The following is an 18,089-nucleotide window of genomic DNA, read 5'->3' as shown; positions in this document are numbered from 1 at the left end:
AATACAAGTGTTAATGCACCTTTTCCCTTTTCCTGATTTTTATTTCTGTGTTGCATGTCAGCCATTGAGAGGTTATTTAACCCTTTTTTTAGGGCATTTTTTTCTAAGTGGAAGTGTAATTTTTAAACCAGAAGTCAGAACATTTCCCAACATTGTTTGGGAAATGTCATAAGAAACACTTTGGGAGAAAGAAACTGTGCTGCCATTCAGTGGGACCTTGACAGGCTGGAGAGTTGGGAGGAGAGAAACCTAATGAGGTTCAACAAGAGCTGTCCTGTTATCCCTGGGGAGGGATAACCCCAGGTACCAGCCCAGGTTGGGGGTGACCTGCTGGAGAGCAGCTCTGTGGAGAAGGAGCAGGGTCCTGGTGGGTGACAAGTTGATCATGAGCCAGCAGTGTGACCTGGGGGCCAGGAAGGACAGGGAGATCCTGGGGGGCAGTGGGAAGAGTGTGGCCAGCAGGTCAAGGCAGGTGAATCCTGCCCTGGTGAGGCACATTTGGGGTGTTGTGTTCAGTTCTGGTCTTCACAGTTCAAGAAGGACAAGGAGCTACTGGAGAGAGCCCAGCAGAGGCCCAAAGGTGATTGAGGAAGTGGAGCATCTCTCTTGTGAGGAGACACTGCAGGAGCTGGGCCTGGTTAGTCTGGAGAAGACTGAGAGGGGATCTCATTAATGCCTGTAAATATCTTAAAGGCAGGTGCCAAGAGGATGGTTCCAGACTCTTTTCAGTGGTGCCCAGGGACAGGACAAGGAGCAGCGGCCATAAATTAAAACACAACAAGTTTCATCTCAACATGAGGAAGAAGTTCTTTTCATGGAGGGTGGCAGAGCACTGGAACAGCTGCCCAGGAAGGGTGTTTCTGGTCTCTGGAGACAGGAGTTGTCCTGTGCATTTGTTGGCACCAGCTGCAGTGGTGCCTCTTCATCAAGGGCAATACGTGACAGGGGTGTGTCCCACGTGGGTCCAAAACTCTAATAAATACATTTCCTCCCCAATCTTGAAGTTGTTGGGTGTTCCTTGCTGTAAATCTCTCTGCCAGAGCCCTGGGCTGCCAAGAGCAGAAGCCGACTGCACGATGCTGAGCTCGGGTCTTCCTCCTGTTTTCCTGGTGCTCACAGTGCTGGAGCTGAGCTGGTCCCTGAGTGAGGAAGAAAAGAAGATAATCCTGGATGAGCATAATAGATACCGCTCCCAGGTCTCTCCTCCTGCCAGGGCTATGATGAAGTTGGTAAGTGGCTCTTATTGCAGAGGGATCTCGGGGTGTTTGTGTGGTGCAAGCCTTGATCTCAGTGCTGGGAGGGATCAGGGATTAGGGGAGGCTGAGCAATTGTCATGTAGGGTTACAAGGAGGTGTCAGTGGGGAGGTTCCCTGAATTGGCTCTAAGGAGATGAGTTTCCTTAACTTGTAGAGTTGTCTTTGATAATTTCTGGAAGTTTTTAAGTGTGATCTGAGTCCCCCAATGCTCTGTCTGAGAGTGATGCAGTTCTCACTCATGGGTGCCTCCTGGAGCTCCTTGTGATGAGGAGGAAGGGCAGGTGAGACCTTGCCATGAGCAGGTGCCATGAGCTGGAGACGTTGCCATGGCCATTTGCAGGAGCTGGAAGGGGAATCCTGCTGATGCTTTGTGTTTGCATCAACTTCAGACATGACCCCCAGGTCTTTCAGTTTTTTGGGCTGTCCATCCCACTCCTAATCCTCACCATGCCTTGTGCAGGGCTGCCTTGGAGGTGAGGGATCCCCTGTTTTGCTCAGGGAAACCGAATCATGTCCCACATCATGTGTGGCTGCAGTGGGAGAACAAACAAGCTCTAGAACTGGTGCTACCTTTTGTCTTCTATGGACTCTTGACTAAAATTTGGATATCATGTTTTATCTTCCACCACATGATTTGTCCTAACTGTTTGCAAATCATGTGGAGAAAGATAAGTGTTTGTCATGGATAGTTGGAGTCCTTTCCTCTTTGGGTCACCCTGTGCTTGGAGGAGACCTCCCTGCCTGACTCGAGAGTTGCCCAGGTGAAGTAAAACCTTTGTGGGCTGGTAAACAGGAGCTTAACGACCAAAAGAACCAAAAATCTAAATTCAGGGAGAGGTCTGACTAGTGACTGCAGACTCCAAGGGGCCAGAGCCAGAAGCCTGAGCACTGTGACAGTTTCTCCTCGCTGAGCTGAGGACGGTCTGTGATGATGTTGGATGTGCTCCAGGTGAGGTTGTGAGAGCTGTGCTGATGCACTGACCTTCTCCTGTTTGACCTGTAAGCCAAAGTTTGGTTTGTTCTGGATCTGACCATCCTGACCTCTCCTGATGACTGTGTTGGGTGGGGATTTGAATTTTACTCCTGAATGGGCAAACTGTGTGGCCAGAGAGCCCAGAGGTCCTTGGTAAGTGCCGTGTTCCTGTTGGAGAGCCCTGTGTCCCTCTCTCTGTGCTGATGCTGAGCTCCTTTCAGACCTGGGACACGGAGCTGGAGGCTGATGCTCAATCCCATGCAGAGAAGTGCATCTGGGAGGACGAGGAGAGTGGTGGACACAAGGAAAACCTCTTTGCTATGGCCCCAACCCTGGACCTCAAACATGCTGTGGCAGAATGGAACGGGGAGAGGAAATTCTACAGCTTGTTAACATCCACATGTCAGCCTGGGAAGACTTGTGGCAACTACAAACAGGTACAAGCTGCTGAGCTGGAGGGATGGGGCTGGTGGGAAAGGCACTGTACCAGAGCCCCAGCTCCTCCCAAAGTCTTTGCAAAGGGATGGGGAACCAGGTGGGAATCACAATGATAGAGGGGGACCTGGGCATGGTGCCAGCAATGACCAGCCTTTGTGAGAAGACCTTTTTTCTGAAACAAGCCCTCTTTTAGCTGCTCAGCAAAGCTGGGTGCCAGCTTGTCTCAGGCAGAGAGACAAAGTCTGGATGTTTCTTCACAGCTTGGGTGGGAACAAGGAGGAGCAGAGATGGTTGTGGTAATTATGTGAATGGATGTATGAAGCAGCCTTCAAGGCCAGGGGACAGGTTGCCTTCACCCACTCCTCTCACCTTCACCCCTGGTCTTTGCCTTAGATGGTCTGGGCAGACACAGAACACATCGGCTGTGGGGCAAAGCTTTGTGAGAAGATCGAAGGAAAGGAAACAGAGAACATGCACCTGCTGGTTTGCAAGTATTTTCCCTGGTAAGTCCCAGATCCTGCGTGGATTGTTGCATCTTGATGGGGTTTTTTTTGTGCTGGAAATGTCCTTCCTTCAGTCCTTTCATCAGAGCAGAGTTTGGCCTTGGTCAGAAATAGAAGCAAAGCGGTTCCAAAGAAAGGCCTTCCTTATCTTGGGTTGGTCACAGGGGAAGGAAGGGTTGTCTGGCGATCCTTGCCCGTGATTGCTGAGGTCTGGTTCAGCTTCTGGCACAGACCCAGGGAGGGACCTTCTGCCCTGAGAGCTGCCCGAAGGTGAAGTCGCAGTAGCTGAGGGTACAAACAGCTCCCTGCTCCGGGGCTGGTTCTTCCCTGCTGGCAGCAGTGGTTGCCTGGGGTGGAGAAGCCCTTTTGCACCAGCAGGAAGGGTTGGATGTGGAGGGAGAAGTGGGTACCCCCTTCACAGCCCTGGGACAAGCTTTGGGACCACTTGCTTGGGGCTGCTGAGACCAACTTAGAGCAGCTGGTGGCTGCAGACCTTCTTAGGGCTTGTGAGCAGAAGGGAGGCAGAATCACTTGTCCCAGTGCCCACCCAGTGTTTCATTCTAAGGGATGTGCAGGATCTGGTCCATGGAGCTGTGTCCCCTGGCTTTAGCAGCCTTGGGCTCAGGCTGTTGAGTAAATGGCACTGACAGTCTGTGGCAGGAGACCATGACTTGCTTTTTACATCAATCCTGAGCTTTGCCTTGGCTGGGATATCACAGCTGAATCAGACCCCTCTTTTTCTTGGCATCTTCTGCTTCCAGGGGTAATGGGAGTATCCGAAAGCCATATGAGAAAGGACCCCCGTGCTCAAACTGTCCCAAGGGCACAGTCTGTGTGAACAACCTGTGTGGTGAGTGAGCGAAGCCGCGCGTGTCCCTGGAGGGGCTGTTGGGACTGAACCCCCTGGGTTGGGGTCCAAGCTCTGAACCCTCCTGGAGGTTTCAGGAAGCCCTGAGCCAGCAGGTCCAAGGCTGGACCATGAGATCTCAGGAGCAGTGGCTGCTCCTAAGACAGGTCAGCTGCCTCAGGATGAGGAGAACTGGACAAGGGCCTTGTATCCCCTTAACCAGCACAACACCAGTGTCCACCACAGCTAGACCAGTACCCAAAGCATCAGAGCCCACCATAACCACAGCCAAGACACAACCCACAGCCACACTCCCAACCACAGCCAAGCCCAAACCCCCAACACCAGTACCCACCAAAACAGCCAAGCCAAAACCTGCCACCACACTCCCAACAGCAACCCCAGCCAGGCCAGAAGCCACCATGCTGGCAGCCACAACAGCCATGGCCAAGCCAAAATCCACCACAACTACAGCCAAGCCGGCACCCACCACACCAAAATACACCAAAACTTTGTCTAAGCCAAAACCTGTTGCTACACCACCAACACCTGCCACAACAGCAAAGACACAACTGAAAACTGCCACAACCACAAAACCAGAACCAGAAAGACCTGATCCTTCTGAGGCAGCCGAGGTAACTCTTTCCTTTGAGCCCATGTTAGACCTGGATTATAATCTCCACAGGCAGACACTGGAGAGCCTGTTAGCTCCTTTACTACAGAGGATCTTCTAACTTCATGTTTTCTCTTCTTCCTTCACCATCTGCCCTGGACACTGAAGAACGGGAGACAGATCAGCCCACGACTGGAGCCGCCAGTACCTGCTTGGGGTTTTCACTCTTCCTCCTCCCCAGTGCCATCCTGGTGGGCCTTCTGCTTTGAATGGTCTTTCTCAGCTCTCCCTGCTCCAGTCACCAAGGCTTTCTTCAGCACTGGTTGTTCCACAACCCTGCTGGGCTCAGGAGACCCCTCAGACAGTTCAGGCTGACACCTCCCTTCTTACGCTGCCTCATCTGCTCCAGCCCTGGCGAGCCTTCCTGAGGAGACTAAGGGCAGGAGGGTGTCTGCCATAACACTGGTGAACTTGGACACTTCTCCTTTCTTTCCTGTTGTGACCAGCCTGGGCTTCTGTTCCATGTGCAAGGTGGGAGTGGTGAGCTGTCCCCCAGCCGTGTGGCCGGCAGGCCCCGCCGCACCGTGTCCCCAGGGACAGCAGGATGGCTTGGAAACCCAAGTGGCAACAAGACATGGTGGTTGGCTTTAGTGTTTTTTCAGGACGAGTTTCCAGCAAAAATGCTCTCTTCCCCTCCCCATGTGTCTGTTTGTCTCAGATTTGGACAAGTTTCATCTCTTTCCCTTTTTGTCCAATAAGAGTCCAATATGAGGATTTCTATTTCCCTCCTGGTTCTAGTGTAACTTTGGCCAGTACTACCCAGATATTCTCCCTGCTGCTCCTCACACCCTTGCAGCCCTTGCCTCCTCCCTCTCTCCTGTCTCTGCCCCATGTCCCATTCCTCAGTTATTGCCATTATCCATTGCCACAGCTTTGTTTTACGCCTGTGCTTTCACCTTTGTGCACGCACAGAAGAGAAACCTTGACTCCTGAGAGAAGCCACCATCTCCTTCACACAGCTTTCCCTTGCAAGGCTTCCTTTCTTTCTTCTTTGTATAACTGAAGTGTAATTCAATTTAAATACAGATCCCACTTGACAAATAATCTGCGTGTGGTGGAACCTGGTCCAGGAGAAACAAGTCACCGCGTGAGTCGGTACAATCTTAGCTCAAGAGAGCCAAGTGATGATGTTACAGGTCAGTGGTGGCTCTGCTGGCCCAGCAGCACCAGCTCTCCTGCAGGGAAGCAGCTGCCCCAGGGGTGTTTTGAGGTCACGGTCGCGGCCGGCCCAGCCAGGCAGTGACCGGCAGATGGCACTGGGAGAGACACCACTGAGCACTGGGCAGCTCGGAATGCACCGCATGGATCCCTGCCGGCAGCGCCGAGCTTTAGTTAATCGCCAGCTCCGCATGGAGTTAAGAATCAGATTAAAAAAGAACCTCCTGCCCAGGTGCCGCGGCTGCTGCGCGTTCTCGGGGCAGGCTGAGCTCCTGCTGCCCAGCTGCTCTGGGGGCAAAAATCCTTCCTGGGGTTAAGGACACATGAGAAAAGTGCAGCCAGAGCAGCTGCTGTTCCCCTGGGCTGAGGGGTTGGAGCTGGGAGTGCATTTCAGAACCACTGGTTCTGGTTTTGGGTGGAGGAGAACGTAGGGTGAATTCCCTACAAAGAATCCAAAGAGCAGAAAAGCATTTCTCCTCCCAGCAAAATCAGGGCACTTGGGCAATAGCTGTTTTTTTGCAGTGCTGGAAGTGTCCCCCCTGCTCCCACCATGGTCTCCCTCACCTCAGCTGCCCTTTGGCACTCGCTGTGCTGGTTCAGACAATCCCCCACTCCCACCCTGCCCAGCTCACAGGGGTTCCCAGTCAACATGTGTGTCCCAGTGTTTTAAAGTCACAGGATCATAGAATGGATGAATGAATAGTGTGGAAGACGATAGACTCCTCCAGAGCTCATAAAAGTGGGTGAGTAGGGAAGAGAAACATCCTGTTACTGCCAAGCCAGTGCATGAGCCTTGTTAGACACCAACCAGCCATGTTCAAGACCCTCAGGATGTGAGTCAGTAGAAAACTAGGCTTGGTTACTACAGAGTTGGGGCCTCTCTGGAGCCACCAGCCTTGAGCAGCCCCTGTCAGGTGTCGGTGTGTGGCTCCTGTCCCTGTGCAGAGGGTCCCCAGGGTGTGGTGGACGGGCTGTTCCTGCATTCCACACACACTTACCTAATGCCGGCTGGACAGGAGTGTGTCAGCTCCAGGGTGGGGCTTGGGCCTTGCACTGCTAATCTTGATGCTTCAGACATTGGCTCCAGACAGAGCTGTCGGAGCAGGTTTGGAGTTGAGAGATGTCCCTGCACCCTTTTAGCAGCAGCTGCCCTGCCCTTGCCGATGCATCAGCTGCTACTCACGTTTCCCCACGAGCCACATGCCCTGGTGGTGACTCCTCCAGGGCTGTTTGCTCTTCCCCACAAGCTCTGGGTATCCCATTTTCCTTTATCCTTGTTGCCACACTGTCTCCTGCAAGGCTTAGCCAGGACATTGTAGGGCCAGGGGCTATGTGGAGCCTGGCCCTGCATCTCCACATCACGTTTGCAGAGACCAGCACCTGCACTGCTCTAGTGGAAGGTGTCCCTGTCCATGGCAGGGGGTTGGAATGAGATGAGCTTTCAGGTCACTTCCAATCCATACCATTCTGGGATCCTCAACACTGCCTTGTTCCTCATCAGCCAGGCCACGGTGAGCTGGCCAGCAGGAGCTGGGGCTTGTCTTGATCCCTTCTGGATGTTTCTCCAGGTCTATGGAGTTATGACAGCAAGGCTGTTGAGGTGTCTCTATTATGAGATGGATTTGCCTTAGCAAGAAATGGGAACCTCTGGTTTGACCAGCTGAGTTGAAGCCTGGTGAGATGTTGGCCTCAAACCCTGCCTGCAGGAATTGTTGGGGTATTGAGGGTATGGCAGACCCCAGACCTAAGGGAGGAGAAGGTAATACAGAGAGATCAGAGATTTGGGGGGCAGTAGGAGAGCTGTGGTGGTGACAGAGGTGATCAGTGTGGCCCAAAACAAGAGGAAAAATGGCAAAGCACTGTCTGGGGAGCCGGGAGGGGAGAGGGGGAGGCAGAGCCGGCAGCGTGTGATTAACTTGGCTGTGCTGAGCAGAGCTGCCCACCCGCTGATCCTTTCTAACAGCCCGTGATCCCAGAGGAGCCCCTGGAGCCGAGCCGGGCGGTTGCACAATCACAGATGGGGAGCCGAGGCTGCAGCAGCCGGGGGGGCTCTGCCAGACAGGCAGAGCTGGGGGCTCTGGGACCCCCGATGTTGGGCCCTCCAGGTGTCTGTGGGAGGGAGCAGAGCCTGTCCCTGCACAGCCAAGGGTCTGGTTATTCCAGCCAGCCCGGATTTTTATTATTCCAGCCCTGAGCCCGGCCCAGGAAAGGGGCATCAACCCTCTGCTTACCCCTCATTCCCAGCCCTGGGGACCTGTTCCTCAGCTGCCATTGCTGTCCCCCCAACACAGACCTGGGGACAAGGTGGGCTCTGCCCCTGCCTGGGGAGTTCCTGTGCTGCAAAGTCTCTCAGCAGTTGCCTCTCGTTGCCTTCATTTCTAACGCAGCTGCATTCCAGGGATGGGGGAGGACCCGGGTGAAAACAGGGGTTTGCTGGCTGCTGTGGGATCGTTGTTATACACTGGGAGAAAAGGGACAGGAGGTAGAGGAGAGGACCCATAACTGAGGGCTCAGGGAATGGCTGGGGTTTGGAGCAGCAGAGGCTTGGATGAAGAATGCTGATCCAGGGATTAGGATTCAGGCACAGGGTCTGTCCCAGGGAGTGGACCCCGCGTGTTCGCTGGCACCGGCCACGGTGCTGCCTCTCCATCCAGGCCGATATGTGAGATGGGTGTGTTCTGCATGGCTCCAAAACTCTAATAAATACATTTCCTCCCCAATCTTGAAGCTGTTGGGTGTTCCTTGCTTTTGGGAGGTGCTTTAAATGTGACTGCCAGAGCCGTGGGCTGCCAAGAGCAGAAGCCGACTGCACGATGCTGAGCTCGGGTCTTCCCCCTGTTTTCCTGGTGCTCACAGTGCTGGAGCTGAGCTGGTCCCTGAGTGAGGAAGAAAAGAAGATAATCCTGGATGAGCATAATAGATACCGCTCCCAGGTCTCTCCTCCTGCCAGGGCTATGATGAAGTTGGTAAGTGGCTTTTATTGCAGAGGGATCTCGGGGTGTTTGTGTGGTGCAAGCCTTGATCTCAGTGCTGGGAGGGATCAGGGGGTTCCTTAGGGGAGGCAGAGCAATTGTCATGTAGGGTTACAAGTAGGTGTCAATGGGGGATTCCCTAAATTGGCTCTAAAGAGATGAGTTTCCTTGAACTACAGAATTGTCTTTGATAATTTCTGGAAGTTTTTAAGTGTGATCTGAGTCCCCTGATGCTCTGCATGAGTGGTACAGCTTTTGCTCATCTGAACGTGCTGGAACTCCTCGTGATGAGGAGGAAGGGCAGGTGAGACCTTGCCATGAGCAGGTACCATGAGCTGGAGATGTTGCCATGGCCATTTGCAGGAGCTGGAGGGGGAATCCTGCTGTGTGGGGCATCATCTGGTGCTTTGTATTTGCCTTTGCATTTGAAGAAGCTTTTATCTATAGGAGGGACCGTCAACTTCAAACACGTCAGTCAGGTTTTTCAGGGATTTGGGCTGTTCATCACATTCCTAATCCTCACCATGACTTGGTGTCTTGAAGGTGAAGGATCTCCTATTTTGCTCCAGAAAGTCAAATCATGTCCCACAGCACCCGTGGCTGCAGTGGAAGGGAAAATGAGCTCTGGAGCTGGTGCTACTTTTTGTCTTCTTTGGGCTCCTGATTTGATTAACTCCTGCACTAGGTGATTCTTCCTCACTCTCTGCAAATCACGTGGAGAAGGCCAACTGTTTACCATGGATAGTTGGAGTCCTTTCCTCTTTGGGCCCCTTGCGCTTGGAGAAGACCTCCCTGTCTGGCCCAAAGGTTGCCCAGGTGGAGTAAAACCTTTGTGGGCTGGTAAATTGTAGCAAAAACTAAATTCAGGGGGAGGAGGTCTGACTATGGCTTCAGACTCAACGGGGACAGAGCCAGAATATTAAGGACCATAATCCTGCGGAACCCACCAGGCCAGGCACAGAAAACTTGGAGTGTCAGGGCTTTGGAGCCAAAGTCTTACAGAAAGCCTGAGGAAAAGGATCTCTCAGGGTCTTTAAGTCAGTGCAATTCCAAACCTGTGACGGCTGCTCCCTGCTGAGGCTTTGATTGCAGACCCTGTGCTTTGAGATGCTCCCCTGGCAGCGCTGCTTTGCCTCTGTTTAAACACCCAGGACCCGCTCGTGGTCTGGAGCCAAACGCTCGAGGGGGGGGTTGGTTTTCTTTGGAGCACAAAAAATGTTTAGCTTACAGCAGCCCTGACAACTCCTTGGTAGAGGTTTTCCGTGAGAGCCATCCCTGCCTCCCTCCCGGGGTGTTTGCCTGGGCTGGCTTCGCCCCCGGGCTCACCTGCTGCCGTGGCACCGCGCCTGGCTGAGGTCACCCCGCTTCCTTCTGGGACACGGGCTGGTTGCCGTGGAAATGTTCAGGCACTGGGGGGGATATGCAGCCTAAAGCCAATTCCGTTTTTAATGAGGCAAATCTGCAGGTGCAAGTCGCCGGTTTATGGAGCCCAGCTCGGTGCCAGAGGGAGGGGGGGGTGCGCTCCCCACGCTGGGTCTCCAGCCTGGCTGGGGCCATGGTGGGAGGTGATCCAACACCCCCTGTCCCCATCCAGGTGCTTCCTTCCCTCCCAATGCCCTCAACACCCCGATGGTGACGTGCCCTGCATCAGGGCCATGCTCTGTCCCCCTTTGGATCCAGCCCTGGCTCCGGCTGGGAAGGTCCCCCCTTAAGACCCCCTGTTTGCTGGGCTGCCTTCCAGCTCAAAGCTGCTCCTCCATCAAATGGCTCAGGGATGGTCCAAACAGCTGCGGTGTAGGATTCCTCGTGTGCATCCCTGCAGGGAGACCTCTCCTCCTCCTCCTTCTCCTGCATATCAATGTGGCCAAGGGGGCTCAGCTGGTGGCGGGGCCGCTGCCGCTCCGGAGGGGGCTCCTGGCAGGCGCTCAGCCGGGAATGTCTCGGATCCAGGCAAAAACATGATGTTTCCCAGGAGCATGTGTGCCTGGGTTTTGTACAGCTGGTAGGGGAGATGTGTCCTGCTCTCCTCTCACCCCACTCTGGGCAGAAAGGGACATCCCCAGGCCCCCTCTGGCGTGACCCGGGGTGGGTTTCCTCCCTTCCTCCACCCAACTTCACGGTTTCTCCTCGCTGAGCTGAGGATGCTCCGTGATGATGTTGGATGTGCTTCAGGAGAGGCTGTGAGGGTCGTGCTGATGCACTGACCTTCTCCTGTTTGACCTGTAAGCCAAGGTTTGGGTTGTGCTGGGTCTGACCATGGAGCTCCCCTCCCCTGAGGGCTGTGTTGGGTAGCACTGGGAGCCTGGTGTCCATTTCTCTGTGCTGATGCCAAGCTGCTTTCAGACCTGGGACAAGGAGCTGGAGAGCCTTGCTCAATCCTACGCAGAGAAGTGCATCTGGGACCACAACAAGGAGAGAGGCCGACGGGGAGAAAACCTCTTTGCCATGGCCCCAATGCTGGAACTAGAATTTGCTGTGGAAGACTGGAACGGGGAGGAGAAATTCTACAACTTGACAACATCCACGTGTGTCCCTGGGCAGATGTGTGGCCACTACACCCAGGTACCAGCTGCTGGGGGGGAGGGATGGCTGCTCAGCAGAGCTGGGTGCCAGTTTGTCTTGGGCAGAGAGATGAGGTTTCTTCACAGCTTGGGTGGGTGCAAGGAGGAGTGGAGATGGTGGTGGATCCTGAATGCCAAAGCAACATGAGGATGTGGGATCTGGGGCACACACTAAGATTGGTGTAGTCACAGAGCAGTCTTCAAAGCCAGGGGACAGGTTGTCTTCACCCACTCCCCTCACCTTCACCCTGGTCTTTGCCTTAGGTGGTCTGGTCAGACACTAAACAGATTGGCTGCGGGGCAAAGTTCTGTGAGAAGATCGAAGGAATCGAAACGGAGAACATGCACCTGCTGGTTTGCAACTATTATCCCGCGTAAGTCCCAGGCCTGGCATGGCTTGGTGCATCTCTGTGGGGTTTCTGTGCTGGAAATGCCCTTCCTCCTGTCCTGATATCAGAGCAGGGTTGGCCTTGGTCAGAAATAGAAGCAAAGTGGTTCCAAAGAAGGCCTTTGTTCTAAGGGATGTGCAGGATCTGGTCCATGGAGCTGTGTCCCCTGGCTTTAGCAGCCTTGGGCTCAGGCTGTTGAGTAAATGGCACTGACAGTCCGTGGCAGGAGACCATGACCTGTTTGTTACATTAATCCTGAGTTTTGCCTTGGCTGGGATATCACAGCTGAATCAGACCCCTCTTCAGGGTGGGCATTTCCCTTTTCCTCACGCCTGCTTTTTCTTGGCATCTTCTGCTTCCAGGGGCAACGTGAAAGGGAAAAAGCCCTACTGGGAAGGACCCCCGTGTTCGACGTGTCCCGAGGGCACAGTCTGTGTGAACAACCTGTGTGGTGAGTGAGCGAAGCCGTGCGTGTCCCTGGAGGGGCTGTTGGGACTGAACCCCCTGGGTTGGGGTCCAAGCTCTGAACCCTCCTGGAGGTTTCAGGAAGCCCTGAGCCAGCAGGTCCAAGGCTGGACCATGAGAGCTCAGGAGCAGTGGCTGCTCCTAAGACAGGTCAGCTGCCTCAGGATGAGGAGAACTGGACAAGGGCCTTGTATTCCCTTAGCCAGCACTTTTTGCCCCTTGCAGGGCAAGGCATTGTGTGAGGGAGATGAGGTGCTCAGTGCAGGGGATCTGCTGAGTCAGCTGAGCCAGTCTAACCCACGGCACTTTTCATCTCTTACCAGAACTCGTTGTAGAAGAGACCACTCCGGCCTCTGTGACAACAAAGGCAAGGCCATCCACCCCAACCACAGCCCTGCCAAAACCCACAGCCACAGCCAAACCAGAACCCACAGCACCAGCACACACCACAGCCAAACCAGTACACACCACAACCAAACCAGAACCTACAGCCAAATCAGAACCCACAGCCAAACCAGTACACACCACAGCCAAACCAGAACCTACAGCCAAATCAGAACCCACAGCCAAACCAGTACACACTACAGCCAAACCAGAACCTACAGCCAAAACAGAACCTACAGCCAAATCAGAACCCACAGCCAAACCAGTACACACCACAGCCAAACCAGAACCTACAGCCAAAACAGAACCTACAGCCAAATCAGAACCCACAGCCAAACCAGTACACACTACAGCCAAACCAGAACCCACAGCACCAGCACACACCACAGCCAAACCATCACCCACAGCCAAACCAGAACCTACAGTCAAATCAGAACCCACAGCCAAACCAGAACCCACAGCCAAATCAGAACCCACAGCCAAACCAGAACCCACAGCACCAGCACACACCACAGCCAAACCAGAACCCACAGCACCAGCACACACCACAGCCGAACCAGTACACACCACAGCACCAGTACACACCACAGCCAAACCATCACCCACAGCCAAACCAGAACCTACAGTCAAATCAGAACCCACAGCCAAACCAGTACACACCACAGCCAAATCAGAACCCACAGCCAAACCAGTATACACCACAGCCAAATCAGAACCCACAGCCAAACCAGAACCCACAGCCAAATCAGAACCCACAGCCAAACCAGAACCCACAGCCAAACCAGAACCTACAGCCAAACCAGTACACACCACAGCCAAACCAGAACCTACAGCAGCAGAGTCCATCACAGCCACAGCCAAAACAGAACTCACACCAGTGTCCACCACAGCCAAACCAGAACCCACAGCACCAGCACACACCACAGCCAAACCAGAACCCACAGCACCAGCACACACCACAGCCAAACCATCACCCAAAACCACACTTCCAACCACAACCACAGCCAAGCCACCACCCACACGCACACTCCCAACCACAGCCAAGCCCAAACCCCCAACAGCAGCATCCATTACAACAGCCAAGCCCAAACCTGCCACCACGCTCTCAACACCAACCCCAGCCAAGCCCAAACTCCCCATGCCAGCAGCCACCACTACAGCCAAGCCAAAGCCCACCTTGCTAACAACCACCACGCCAAAACCCACCACAACAACCACTGTGCCCACAAAAACAATGCCAAAACACACCACAACCAACACTACCAGCAGGTCAACACCAACCACACCAAAACCCACCATAACAACCACTACAGCCAAGCCATCACCCACTACAACCACCATGATGGCCAAAACAACACCCACCACACCAAAACCCACCACAACCACCACTATGCCCACAAAAACAATGTCAAAACCCACTACAACCAACACTACCAGCAGGTCAACACCAACCACACCAAACCCCACCACAACCACCACTACAGCCAAGCCAGAACCCACCATAACCACGACTACCACCAAGCCATCACCCACTACAACCACCACGATGGCCAAACCAACACCCACCACACCAAACCCCACCACAACCACCACTACAGCCAAGCCAAAACCAACCACAGCTATGACCAAACCAACACCCACCACATCAAAACCCACTCCAGCTTTGGCTACGTCAAAACCTGGTACAACCACAGTCAGGCCAACACCCACCACACAAACCAAACCAACACCTGCTGCTACACCAAAATCCACCACCACTACAGCCAAGCCAACACCTGCTGCTACAACACCAACACCTGCCACAACAGCAAAGACACAACCAAAAGCTGCCACAACCACAAAGCCAGAACCAGAAAGACCTGATCCTTCTGAGGCAACCGGGCTCGCTCTTTCCTCTGAGCCCACATTAGACCCGGATTATAAAGTATCTCCAGAGGCAGACACTGGAGAGCCTGTTAGCTCCTTCACTACAGAGAATCCAGCCTTATTAGAAAGCAGGGGCACAGCCTTCAGCCCCAGATCAGTCCCAGAAACAAAGAAAGGTGTCAAAGAGGATGGGAAAGAGAAATCAGCCTTTTCCAGTCCACCTCCGTCCCTCAGCCAAGTTGTTCCAGGGATCAAGTTAGGTTTCAATAGAGCTGAGCTCATAACCCCCTCAAAGTCAGTGGTCCTCAGCCCTGAAGAGCCCACCTTCTTGCGCTTAACATCATCCTCCAAAGAAAGAAAAGGGCAGAGCCCCCATTTCCAGACCTCCCTGTCAGGTAAGGTATCCGTGGAGCCTGTGCTGGCACGGACACTCGGACATGCAGTGATCCCCAAGCAGCATGGAGAGGGCTTGGGAGGAACAGTGTCAGACTGGTCCTTTGGATCCCCCTCTCATACGTGGCCTTTTCCTCACTCTTTCCTCTAACACTGAGGGGCTGGTTGGATGTCTGGCCCCTGAAGCATGGTCTTGTTTGCAGCCTGCTCCCACTAACCCACGGGCTGTCACGCCTCCCCTGGACCGGAGCTCTGCTGCCCCGCGGTGCCTCGGGGCACATCACTGACAGACCTGCATGAGCAGGAGTTCCTCTTCTGTCCAGGTCTTCCCCTCTAACTCCATGTTTCCTTCTCTTCTTTCAGCAGGTGCCCTGGACACTGAAGAAATGGAGACAAACTCGGAACAGACAAATGTGGATCAGCCCATATCTGGAACCACCAGTCCCTGCTCAGGGCTTTCGCTCTTCCTCCTCCCCAGTGCCATCCTGGTGGGCCTTCTGCTTTGAATGGTCTTTCTCAGCTCTCCCTGCTCCAGTCACCAAGGCTTTCTTCAGCACTGGTTGTTCCACAACCCTGCTGGGCTCAGGACACCCCTCAGACAGTTCAGGCTGACACCTCCCTTCTTACGCTGCCTTATCTGCTCCAGCCCCGGGCAGTGGCAGCCCCGGGGGAACTTGGTCCCCTTCCTGAGGAGACCCAAGGTTAGGAGGGTGTCTGCCATAATGCTGGTGACCTTGGACACTTCTCCTTTCTTCCTGGCCAGCCTGGGCTTCTGTTCCATTTGCAAGGTGGGAGTGGTGAGCTGTCCCCCAGCCGTGTGGCCGGCAGGCCCCGCCGCACCGTGTCCCCAGGGACAGCAGGACCCAGGCGGCAAAAAGAGACGTGGTGGTTGGCTTTGGTGTTTGTAGATGAAACATGGTGGTTGGCTTTGGTGTTTTCTGCTGTTCGTCAGGATGAGCCTCCAGCAAAAATGCTCTTTTCCCTTCCCAGTGTGTCTGTTTGTCTCAGATTTGGACAAGTTTCATCTCTTTCCCCTCTTGTCCAAAGAGAGGATTTTTTATTTTCCCGTTTCCCTCCTGGTTCTGGTGTAGCTTTGGTCAGATATTCTCCCTGCTGCTCCTCACATCCCTGCAGCCCTTGCTTCTTCCCTCTCTCCTGTCTCTGCCCCATGTCCCATTCCTCAGTTATTGCCATTATCCATTGCCACAGCTTTATTTTACGCCTGTGCCTTCACCTTTGTGCATGCACAGAAGAGAAACCTTGAGCCCTGAGAGGAGCCACCATCTCCTTCATACAGCTTTCCCTTGCATGGCTTCTTTCTTTGCATAATTTCCCTGTATTTGAATTTAGGTACAGATTCCTCTTGACATATAATCTGTGTGTGGTGGAACCTGGTCCAGGAGAAACAAGTCACCACACGAGTCGGTACAATCTGAGCTCAAGAGAGCCAAGTGATGATGTTACAGGTCATTAGTGGCTCCAGGACTTGTTGCAGAACCACTGTCATTATCTGAGACACTGTGTTTTGTTACCCCACATCTCCCTTCACCTGAGGATTCCCAGTCAGGTGTGTTAAATATGTGACAAGCTTTCCAGACTGGTGGGAGAAAGATAACTGGAAGATACAGTCCCTTCTCTGGTGATTGCATCCTTTGATTTCTTACACAGGTGAGGTGGAGGATGACCTGCATTGTTCATATCCTCCCACCTGCTGCTCTGTCCTGTGCACTGAATAAATCCTTTTGTTAAAGTCTGTGTGGGGTGTGCAGTGTCTTGCTGCGGGATCTGAAGGCCTGGGAGCCACTTGTTTTACCTGTAAAATGCTCCTGACTGTGTGCTCAGGGAGAATTCCTAAAAACCAACGTGACTTCTGGGGGTGCCGAAGGATTTTTTGGGCTTTCCAAAAGCGTCCAGGTGCTGCTTTTGTAAGGGTGTAACTTAGTATTTTTAAACCCATCTAAAAGCAGTGACAGTGACATGGGGATTGAGGATGACGTAGGGAATTTTCCCCGGGCACCCAGCTGAGTGCAAAGCAAAAATGTGTCCCCACCAGGAATTTTTGGGCAAGGAAAGCAAGAGAAAGAGAGCTCAGAGCAAGAAAAAAACCCAAACAATCAAAACTTCAGCTGGATCGCTTCTGGCTCCCTGTTTTAGGAAGCTCAGCACCAGCCTCTCACGCCCTAAACACACACAATTTCATCCTTGCAGCACAGAAAGAAGTTAATTACAGATGTGTGTCCCCAGCCCCGGTGTTTCTGCAGCATTTCCACTTCAGGACATCCATCTGGGAGCAGCACGTGGGGAAAGGGCTTTGTGGGGCAGGAACTCGCAGCGCTGGTCTCCGACCTCGGCTTTTTGCTTTCCCCCCATCGTCCTGCCCCTGCTTTCCCCAGCAAAGCTGCCCTGCAGCTCCACATTTCCCCTCTCCCAGATCCCTGCTGCAGGAGCCAAGCAGCACCAGCTCTCCTGCAGGGAAGCAGCTGCCCCAGGGGTGTTTTGAGGTCACGGTCGCGGCCGGCCCAGCCAGGCAGTGACCGGCAGATGGCACTGGGAGAGACACCACTGAGCACTGGGCAGCTCGGAATGCACCGCACGGATCCCTGCCGGCAGCGCCGAGCTTTAGTTAATCGCCAGCTCCGCATGGAGTTAAGAATCAGATTAAAAAAGAACCTCCTGCCCAGGTGCCGCGGCTGCTGCGCGTTCTCGGGGCAGGCTGAGCTCCTGCTGCCCAGCTGCTCTGGGGGCAAAAATCCTTCCTGGGGTTATGGACACATGAGAAAAGTGCAGCCAGAGCAGCTGCTGTTCCCCTGGGCTGAGGGGTTGGAGCTGGGAGTGCATTTCAGAACCACTGGTTCTGGTTTTGGGTGGAGGAGAACGTAGGGTGAATTCCCTGCAAAGAATCCAAAGAGCAGAAAAGCATTTCTCCTCCCAGCAAAATCAGGGCACTTGGGCAATAGCTGATTTTTTGCAGTGCTGGAACCGTCCCCACTCCCCCTCCCTTCCCTGCTGAGGTGCTGCTAATTGACAGCCTCCAAAATAATTTTAGGATTTGAGTATTTTATCATTATTTTGGGGCTAGAGAACCTTGTGAAAACTGTTGAGTTTTGTTTTCCTTAAAGTTTTGACTTCTGGAGACACGCTGTTGTGCAAGGACCTATTTATAGAGTTCCTTGTAGCAGAAAACTCCAAACCAGGAGGAAATCCGCTTTCC

At 53.6% G+C, this 18,089-nt stretch overlaps 2 protein-coding genes across 2 annotated transcripts; both read left to right on the top strand.

The window, feature by feature from the left end:
* Positions 1-119: 119 nt before the first annotated feature.
* Positions 120-5,994, top strand: LOC127480385 (peptidase inhibitor 16-like). The gene is made up of 5 exons (XM_051808498.1): positions 120-1,229; positions 2,451-2,666; positions 3,061-3,170; positions 3,932-4,020; positions 4,799-5,994. Exons 1-5 carry the CDS (start codon positions 795-797, stop codon positions 4,897-4,899), a joined length of 951 nt encoding a protein of 316 aa, XP_051664458.1. The 5' UTR covers positions 120-794; the 3' UTR covers positions 4,900-5,994.
* Positions 5,995-7,204: 1,210 nt separating this feature from the next.
* LOC127480383 (mucin-2-like) lies at positions 7,205-16,631 on the top strand. Its single transcript, XM_051808494.1, has 6 exons — positions 7,205-8,814; positions 11,164-11,382; positions 11,646-11,755; positions 12,133-12,221; positions 12,559-14,880; positions 15,242-16,631. Exons 1-6 carry the CDS (start codon positions 8,662-8,664, stop codon positions 15,382-15,384), a joined length of 3,036 nt encoding a protein of 1,011 aa, XP_051664454.1. The 5' UTR covers positions 7,205-8,661; the 3' UTR covers positions 15,385-16,631.
* Positions 16,632-18,089: the final 1,458 nt, after the last annotated feature.

This window comes from Manacus candei, unplaced genomic scaffold (assembly GCF_025592945.1).
Source record: "Manacus candei isolate 608988 ecotype Guabito, Panama unplaced genomic scaffold, ASM2559294v1 h1tg000073l, whole genome shotgun sequence".
Taxonomy (NCBI): domain Eukaryota; kingdom Metazoa; phylum Chordata; class Aves; order Passeriformes; family Pipridae; genus Manacus; species Manacus candei.
This window is presented reverse-complemented; position numbering and strand designations above follow the sequence as displayed.

Excerpts from the sequence above, each read along its gene's own strand:
- LOC127480385 (XM_051808498.1), top strand. The coding sequence starts at position 795 with ATGAGGAAGAAGTTCTTTTCATGGAGGGTGGCAGAGCACTGGAACAGC. Across the intron at positions 1,230-2,450 it reads CCAGGGCTATGATGAAGTTG|ACCTGGGACACGGAGCTGGA; the intron begins GTAAGTGGCTCT and ends AGCTCCTTTCAG. Across the intron at positions 4,021-4,798 it reads CTGTGTGAACAACCTGTGTG|AACGGGAGACAGATCAGCCC; the intron begins GTGAGTGAGCGA and ends TGGACACTGAAG.
- LOC127480383 (XM_051808494.1), top strand. The coding sequence starts at position 8,662 with ATGCTGAGCTCGGGTCTTCCCCCTGTTTTCCTGGTGCTCACAGTGCTG. Across the intron at positions 8,815-11,163 it reads CCAGGGCTATGATGAAGTTG|ACCTGGGACAAGGAGCTGGA; the intron begins GTAAGTGGCTTT and ends AGCTGCTTTCAG. Across the intron at positions 12,222-12,558 it reads CTGTGTGAACAACCTGTGTG|AACTCGTTGTAGAAGAGACC; the intron begins GTGAGTGAGCGA and ends ATCTCTTACCAG.